General features: G+C 39.2%; 1 protein-coding gene across 1 annotated transcript in view; it reads right to left on the bottom strand.

Annotated features, from left to right (window-relative positions):
• Window positions 1-8,214: 8,214 nt before the first annotated feature.
• mapkapk3 (MAPK activated protein kinase 3) overlaps window positions 8,215-9,747 on the bottom strand; it is a 43,379-nt gene continuing 41,846 nt past the window's right edge. The window contains exon 10 of the mRNA XM_057846234.1: window positions 8,215-8,603. Coding sequence (XP_057702217.1) covers window positions 8,448-8,603 — 156 coding nt within the window. The 3' untranslated portion in view covers window positions 8,215-8,447. The remainder of the gene's footprint in view (window positions 8,604-9,747) is intronic.

The following is a 9,747-nucleotide window of genomic DNA, read 5'->3' as shown; positions in this document are numbered from 1 at the left end:
TGCATTTTTGAACAAAATTTCAGAGTCCTTTTATTATTATTTTTAACAGACGATAACCTTTATGGAAAGGATTATATATGGATCTTAAACAACTATGTTATTCAGTATCTCAAATACATTTTTGCTGTTCAAGAAGTTAATACTGCATCAATCATTATATACGAGTGAATGTGCTTAAAAATGTTTTTAATGGTGAACAATTTAAAACAAAAAACTGAGTCATAAGAATATTTAAACATGGCATGGAAAAGCAGTAAATCATGCATAACAATGGAAAAATTTGTGACCTCTCGACGAGGACACGTCACTGGTGATAATGATCCTATGATTAAGAGGACACAAATAGTCAACCATTAGACTGTGAATCTGTGCGCATAATGAGACACACGTATTGAGGAGAGAGGAAAGCACAAATCAGAGCAGTGGAGAGAATAACTCCAGCGCCAAGCATATACGAATGACACAGATATGGGTCCACAGGCACTTGAGTTGACCTTAAACACATTCCTCCAGAAAGGCCAGCGTGTCCCACTCCCCTCCTCTCCACCATGCATTACATCCTTTACTCCCATTCGCGTCACACACCCATGCCGAAGGCAGTTCGCACACACACACTTACACCTTACCAGTCAGACCAGTCTCACTGTGCCTTATCACAGTCAAATAAAAGGCAATTTTTTGCAAGCTCTTTGGCCTCTCTCGCATTTACTTCATGTGAAACCAGAAAGCCAGCTGAAGAATAGATTTTTGTTGTACTTTGTATTTCAGATCACTCATCCATAAATCTGACAAGGTTATCTGAGCTGCCATACATAGCTCCAAACTCACGAGGACGCATGATTAGATCATTTTATTTTTTTCGGTTCGGAATTGTATAACACCTGACTATGTGATTCTCCAACTATATCTGCTTGTTACACTTCAAATAAGTGGGTTGGTATCAATTGTTGGACATGTGTACATGAAGAAAAGAAGCAATATCTTTGCCTTGCCATTTAATGCTGGAAAGGATTCATGGAGCACTTTGATGTGTACAGTGGTATGAAAAAGTATCTGAACCTTTTGGAATTTCTCACATTTCTACAGAAAATCACCATGACATTTGATCTGATCTTTGTCAAAATCACACAGATGTAAAAACAGTGTCTGCTTTAACTAAAACCACCCAAATATTTGTAGGTTTTCATATTTTAATGAAGATAGCATACAAAACAATGACAGAAGGGGGAAAAATAAGTAAGTGAATCCTCTGACTGAGGAGACTTAAAGAGAAATTGAATCCAGTTTTTTTTTTTTTTTTTTACCAAACAACAGTGTGCTCAATCACTAATGAGTGGTTTAAAGCTGCCCTGCCCACTATAAAACACAACCCTGGTAAGAATTGTCTTGATGAGAAGCATTTTCTGATGTGCATCATGGCTCGGTCAGAACAGCTGTCTCAAGACCTGCGATCAAGGATTGTTGATTTGTATAAAGCTGGGAAAGGATACAAAACCATCTCTAAAAGTCTGGATGTTCAGCAATCGACAGTCAGAGAAGTTGTCTACAAATGGAGAGAGTTTGGTACTTTTGCTTCCCTCCCAAGGAGTGGCCGTCCATCAAAGATGACGCCAAGAATTCAGCGCAGAATTCTCAGAGAGGTAAAAAAAAGAAAAAGAACCCTAGAGTGTCTGCTAAAGACTTACAGAAATCACTGGCACATGGTGTTCATGGGAGGACTCCACGGAGGAAGCCACTGCTGTCTAAATAAAAAACATTGTTGCTCGTTTCATGTTTGCAAAAAGGCACTTGGTTGGACACTCCACAGAGGTTTTGGCAAAATATTTTGTGGACTGATGAAACCAAAGTTGAATTGTTTGGGAGTAACACACAACGGCGTGTGTGCAGGAGAAACAGGACAGTTCACCAACATCAACACCTCATTACCACCGTGAAGCATGGTGGAGGGAGCATCATGATTTAGGGCTGTTTTGCTGCCTCAGATACTGGACAACTCACAATCATTAATCGAAGAATGAATTCAAAAGTTTATCAGGACGTTATGCAGGAAACCCTTGAGGCCGTCTGTCAGACAGTTGAAGCAAAAAGGGGAGGGATGGTGCAACAAGACAATGATCAAAAAACACAGAAGTAAATCGACTTCAGAATGGTTTCAGAAGAACAAAATACACGTTCTGGAGTGGCCAAGTCAAAGTCCAGACGTGAACCCCATTGAGATGCTGTGGCATGACCTGACAACAGCGATTCATGCCAGACATCCCAGGAATCTGACTGAACTACAGCAGTTTTGTAGAAAAGAATGGGCCAAGATAAGTCCTGATCGATGTGCCAGACTGATCTGCAGCTACAGGAAGCGTCTGGTGGAAGTTATTGCTGCCAAAGGGGGGGCCACAAAATATTAAATGTGATGGTTCACTCACTTGTTTTTCCCCCTTTTGTCTTTGTCATCATCCTCATTAAAATATGAAAACCTATAAGGTTTTGGTTAGTTTTAGTTAAAGGAGGCACTGTTTTTTCATCTGTGTGATTTTGACAAAGATCAGATCACCTTTGATGGCGATTTTATGCAGAAATGTGAGAAATTCCAAAAGGTTCAGATACTTTTTCATACCACTGTATGTTCCAAAACCCTGTTTAAATAAAGCCACTTAAATCAACCATCTCTGTGAACCTGATTACTCAGAGAAAACCATGGAACAAATTCAAAACCTCCAGAACTGTTGCAATTCCAACCACTAAAGGTCGGTATGCTAAATATCAGAAGTGACGAGTGTGACGGATGTGTTTTTCCTGTTGGTGTTACACATCAAGCATATGTTGTCATGACTTGCCAGATTTCCTAACATATTTGACTAATAGTGAGTGTTAAAAAAAACAAAAACAAAAAAAGCACACGCAATTATGCACTTCGCAAATTGCTGTAAAATTCCGAGTGAAAACAATGCTTCGCTTGTGTGTCCATCTTACCGTGCTTGTCTATGTGACAAAGAATGCAGAGTGGCAAACAACAGCTGAGAGGTCATGCTCTATTTGGGCCTCATCTAATCATGGCCGACATCCTGTATTTACACCATTGATGCCAAGGTAGTTTTCAAGATCAGCTTAGCCCCAACCCTTACCCTAAATACTACAGGGGGCCATGTGATGAAAATGGAGGAAAGGTACTTGGAGGACAATGTAAACATGATTGTTTTGACCTCTTCTTAAACAACTCCCAGTCACATGATTTCATTCCAAATATATTCTGCACAATACATAGAATTTCAAGAGAGCTGCCAACTACCGTGGGGCAAATAAGTATTTGGTCAAGCACTAATTGTGCAAGTTCTCCCACTTGAAATTTTTAGAGAGGCCTGTAATTGTCAACATGGGTAAACCTCAACCATGAGAGACAGAATGTGGAAAACATTGTTTGATTTTGAAAGAATTTATTTGCAAATCATGGTGGAAAATAAGTATTTAGTCAATACCAAAAGATCATCTCAATACTTTGTTATGTACCCTTTGTTGGCAGTATCGGAGGCCAAACATTTTCTGTAACTCTTCACAAGCTGTTCACACACTGTTGCTGGTATTTTGGCCCATTTCTCCATGCAGATCTCCTCTAGAGCAGTGATGTTTTGGGGCTGTCGTTGGGCAACACGGACTTTCAACTCCCTCCACAGATTTTCTATGGGGTTGAGATCTGGAGACTGGCTAGGCCACTCCAGGATTTTAAAATGCTTCTTACGAAGCCACTCCTTTGTTGCCCTGGCTGTGTGTTTGGGATCATTGTCATACTAAAAGACCCAGCCACGTCAATGCCCTTGCTGATGGAAGGAGATTTTCACTCAAAATCTCCCGATACATGGCCCCATTCATTCTTTCCTTTACACAGATCAGTCGTCCTGGTCTCTTTGCAGAAAAACAGCCCCAAAGCATGATGTTTCCACCCCTATGCTTCACAGTGGGTATGGTGTTCTTCAGATGCAATTCAGTATTCTTTCTCCTCCAACCACGAGAACCTGTGTTTCTACCAAAAAGTTCTATTTTGGTTTCATCTGACCATAACACATTCTCCCAGTCCTCTTCTGGATCATCCAATGCTCTCTAGCGAACCGCAGACGAGCCTGGACATATACTTTCTTCAGCAGGAGGACACGTCTGGCATTGCAGGATTTGGGTCCCTGGCGGCGCATTGTGTTACTGATAGTAGCCTTTGTTACTGTGGTCCCAGCTCTCTGTAGGTCATTCACTAGGTCCCCCCGTGTGGTTCTGGGATTTTTGCTCACCGTTCTTGTTATCATTTTGACGCCACGAGGTGAAATCTTGCATGGAGCCCCAGATCGAGGGAGATTATCAGTGGTCTTGTATGTCTTCCATTTTCTAATAATTGCTCCCATAGTTGATTTCTTTACACCAATTGTTTTACTTGTTGTAGATTCAGTCTTCCCAGCCTGGGGCAGGTCTACAATTTTGTCTCTGGTGTCCTTGGACAGCTCTTTGGTCTTGGCCATAGTGGAGTTTGGAGTGTGACTGACTGAGGTTGTGGACAGGTGTCTTTTATACCGATAATAAGTTAAAACAGGTGCCATTAATACAGGTAACGAGTGGAGCCTCGTTAGACCTCGTTAGAAGACGTTAGACCTCTTTTACAGCCAGAAATCTTGCTTGTTTGTAGGTGACCAAATACTTATTTTCCACTCTAATTTGTAAATAAATTATTTAAAAATCAAACAATGTGATTTTCTGTTTTTTTTCCCCCCACATTCGTCTCTCATGGTTGAGGTTTACCACTGTTGACAATTACACGCCTCTCTAATCTTTTCAAATAGGAGAACTTGCACAATTGGTGGTTGACTCAATAATTATTTGCCCCACTGTAAATGCCTCCTTTAGGCACAGCAGTGCATAACCATCACAGCGCAATGCCAAGCAATAATGACTGTAGGGCAAAAGGTGGAAAATCAGTGACCACCAACTCTTTGTGCATAATGGAGTAGTTTTACATAAAGCAATATTTTAACGGACCAGCAAGAATAAACTTTAAAATTTAAATTTATCAGTATTTCTTCTACCCTTATACTCATTAACACACACAAGCCCTTTCTCAACAAGGTGTCACAACTCACCCATGTCGCTCAAGCAAACCACATCCCACTATTGCAAAGTAGGCTGACGTCATACTGACAGTAAAACACAAAAATCTCCCAAAGCTCACGAACAGAACACATCTTTTGGCCATTTTATTGTTTTCGTGAAAAATACTCTCAGAGTTCAGGAGAGGGGCACACGAGTTAGACTTTGCTCTAAACTCTGGGACAAAGGCTTCTGAATGCAGGCAAAACTAAGACAACACAGCTCAAGAGTGCTCGAGTTTCACAGTTTGTCCACAGTAGGTTTGATAATATTATACAATGGAACCTCCAAAGTTAAACAAAGTTTGTTGCTGTATGTGAGGTTATAATTAAGAGGAAATTATGAACAGTGGTAAATGAATTTAACTTCAGAATAAAACTGCTGCCATCATATGGCTTGTAATATCAGTGCAAACAATGTTTTGAAAAATATTACGTTTAACATACAGTGAGGAGCAGAAGTAGTTGCACCCCTTGTGATTTTGCAAGTTCACCCACTTAGAAAATAGGTAGAGGTCTATAATTTCAATCACTGATGTATTTCCACTTATAGAGACATAATCTAAAAAAAATCCGTAACTCACATTGTATGGTTTTTCAATAATTTATTTGTAATTTACTGGGGTTCCCTGAGAAAATCAGTGCTAATATTTAGTGCAGAAGTCTTTGTTTGCGATTACTGTACAGAGGTCAGATGCTTTCTGTAGTTCAACACCAGGTTTTCACAAATGGAAATAGGGATTTTGGCCCATTCCTCCACACAAGTCTTCTCTAGACCTGTCAGGCTTTGGGACTGTCATTGAGAAATACGAAGTTTCAGCTCCATCCTAAAATTTTCAATTGGATTGAGGTCTGGAGACTGGCTAGGCCACTCCAGAACCTTGATATGCTTTTTACGCAGCCACTGCTTGGCCAGCTTGGCTGTGTGCTTTGGATCATTGTCATGTTGGAAGATCCAGCCACGAGTCATCTTCGAGTCTCCGACTGAGGGAAGGAGGTTGTGGCTCAAAATCTGACGATACATTTCACCATTCATCCTCTGCTTTTTATACCACAGTCGTCCTGTCCCCTTTGCCGAAAAGCAGCCCCAAAGCATGAGGTTTCCATCCTCGTACTTCACAGAGGGGATGGTGTTCCTGGGATTGTACCCATCCTTCTTTTACTAGACACGTGATGAGTAAAGTTTGCACCAAAAAGCTCTACTTTGGTCTCATGACTTTCTCTCATGACCCCTCTGCATCATTCCGATGGTCCCTGGCAAACTTCAGACGGGCCATCACATGTACTGGCTTCAACAGGGGAACCTTATGAGCAATGTATGATTTTAAACCATTGCACCGTAGTGTTTTATAGCCTTTGAAACTGTGCATCCAGCTCTCTTCAGGTCATTGAACAGCTCCTGCCGTGTAGTTCATGGCTGAGCCCTCACTTTTCTCATCATGTGTGATGCTCCATGAGGAGAGATTTTACATGGAGCCCCGGTCCGAGGTAGATTACCAGTCATGTTTAGCCTTTTCAATGTTATAACAATTGCTGCAACAGTTGATTTATTCTCACCAAGCTGCTTTTCAATTGTCCCATAGCCTTTTCCAGCTTTGTGGAGCTCAACAATTTTTTCCCTGGTGTCTTTCAAAAGCCCTCTGGTCTTGCCCATTGTAGCAGTTGGATTATGACTGACAGTGGGGTGCACAGGTAACAATATTGAGCTCAAACGGTGGACTTTTTTCAAGGTAGGGTGACAACTCTTTGTGTGTTATAATTCTTGCTGATTCTCAGGGATATAAATACTTATGAACCCCAGGAAATCACAAATAAATTATAAAGATGTCCCGATCGATCGGGATGCCGATCAATCGGGTCCGATCACATCATTTTCAAAGTATTGGAATCGGCAAAAAACATATCGGACATGCTTTTTTTTAAATATATATATTTTTTTTACTTAAATCGTTTTCTAGTTGTATTTAACGTTACAGACAAAATGTCTTACACTCATCCAGAGTAGTTTGGGCTATCAAATTTATTGCATTACGGCGGTAATTAAATTTTTTTAATCAATCACGTTAAATAATTAGCGCGTGCGCTGCACGACCCACTCACGCATTATCGCGTTCAATCTATAAAGACCCCGTTTTACCTATAGATAGCGCTAAAAGGCAGCGTATAATGAGTAGAGAGAATTTTGACAGCCTTTGGAACTATTTATATGTGGCTATTGCCTTACAATACCTCTCTCAGCAATTAAAAATAACGTGGGAGGCAATGTGGGGAAGAAAGGTAGTAGTTGATCATTTTCTTAGCACCCTATGTTCTTTCACAACGCAGAGAAGATATATCAATTGGTGCCCCTACGCACAGTCATGGTTGCACTTCCCATCATGCATTTGGGCATACGTTAAATGGCTGCAGTATCATTTACTGAAAGCTCAACAAATACACTAGATAGCAATATTTAGTCACAATATACAAAGTCACATTTATGCTTTAAGAATTACAAGTCTTTCTATCCGTGGATCCCTCTCACAGAAAAAATGTTAATAATGTAAATGCCATCTTGAGGAATGATTGTCATAATAAACAAATACAGTACTTATGTACTGTATGTTGAATGTATATATTCGTCCGAGTTTTATTGATTTTTTTTCTTAATGCATTGCCAAAATGTATATGATCGGGAAAAATTATCGGGAATGATTGGAATTGAATCGGGAGCAAAAAAAAAAAAAAAAGCAATCGGATCGGGAAATATCGGGATGGGCAGATACTCAAACTAAAACGATCGGGATCGGATCAGGAGCAAAAAAACATGATCGGAACAACCCTAATAAATTTTTTAAAAATCATACAACGTGATTTTGGGATATTTTTTTAAGATTATGTCTCTATGAGTGGAATGCATCTATGATTTAAATTTCAGACCTCTACCTATTTTCTAAGTGGGTGAACTTGCAAAATCACAAGGGGTGCAAATACTTCTGCTCCTCACTGTATCCATACAGAAAATGTTGGACGACCCCTCAACTGTACTACACCTTTTTGAGGTGTTTATCTTTGGATTAGTTGGATAGTGCATGGTTAAAAAAAAAAAGAGACCTCAAACATGAAACAGAGTAGTCATATTTTGAAATGACAATCAAACAAAGGCACAGATTCTTAAAATTTCATAAAACACTTAACAAACACTTTGGCAGAAAAAAGTTACAGTCAAGACTTTATGTCCTACTGTGTTCATAATCTCGTGTTGTCTTTTATCAAAATATCTTCATATACGTATATTAAAAGAGTGCCAAATCAGTCTTTGCCCTTCATTGTGAGAGTGAGCCTTCACTCTCACTGACTTTGGCAGACTGTGGAGTTTCCCTTGGCTCCTGCAGCAGCTTTCTTGCGTCTCTTGTTGAGGAGGGGGTTGCTGGACGTGTCCAGGTCCTTAATTTTCACCTGGTCATAGTCGACACGCATGGTTGCCAAAGCGCTGGTCATCTCCTCCTGTGAAACATCAGACTCTGTTCATATGAACCCATTAATGCATACTGTAAGTGGGACAAAAATTAAACTAGCATGATTTTTTTCCACTGCTTTTTAAAAATGTTATATTCCTATAATTTCATCGTCTTTTATAGGAGTCATTTTGGATTTGTAACAAAATGTTACACTTTTTAGGTTATTACATTTTTTTGTGTACGACAAAAGTTTGAAGTTGTACATGTAGATTCAAAGTAAAGTTTGAATACAAAACTAATCACAAATTAAGCTTAAATCCTGGACTTCACTATCAATTGACGGAACATGGAGCTTGGCTCAGGGCCGATCTGTAGCTGGCCTATTTTGAAAAATCTAAAATTCAAAAAATTTTTAAACCGAAGCCGCTAGCGACCTAAAACCAAAACAGGCACCTCCCTTAGGCATATAGGAGTCTCCATGAGCAGCGACATAAAAAAATTCATAGTTGTTCCCTAATAAAATCACGATTAATTATTTTTTATACAAGTATAACAAAACTTAAAATGGCTATAAAATTCTCAAATTTTATGCTAGCTGCACAAAAATCACCAGATGCAGAGAAAATCACCTATATTTTAAGGGGCAATAGCAATGTATAACATAACATATATACATTTTTGCCCAAATTAGCAACTTAATTTTTTTCTTTTAATTTAGTGGATGTTTTCAACATCTAATAAATCACTCATTTTTCCCATCAGAAACTTAATATTTGAGGAAAGCTTGCAGAATGATCGTAATTTTACTCAACAAAAGCAAAATTTGGCATTTTTCTAAATACAATCACAACTTATTTAGGTTGAACTCCGATGTTACTATTGCCTCAGCACGTCTTGCCGCCTATTTGGCCCTCGTCGTTTACAGATTGAAATGTTACATAAAATTAAAACACGCAAAAGGAGAATTTTATTTTGTATTGACGCAGAAATGTGGAAATTACTACTTTTTGGCCAAAAAATGGACAGGTGGCTCAAAATTACCTGATCAGTGGAATGTAAAGTTACTGCTGTGTATGGATACAACACGGCGGCCATCACAAAACAATGAGCTTTTTAAGTTGAAAATTTATGAAAATAAATGCGTACATCCAAAAATTTCTATAGATATGAACAGTCTAGATTCTTGGTTA

Source organism: Corythoichthys intestinalis, chromosome 9 (genome assembly GCF_030265065.1).
Source record: "Corythoichthys intestinalis isolate RoL2023-P3 chromosome 9, ASM3026506v1, whole genome shotgun sequence".
Taxonomy (NCBI): Eukaryota; Metazoa; Chordata; class Actinopteri; order Syngnathiformes; family Syngnathidae; genus Corythoichthys; species Corythoichthys intestinalis.
The sequence above is the reverse complement of the archived record's forward strand: the minus strand, read 5'-3'. Positions and strand labels throughout refer to the sequence as shown.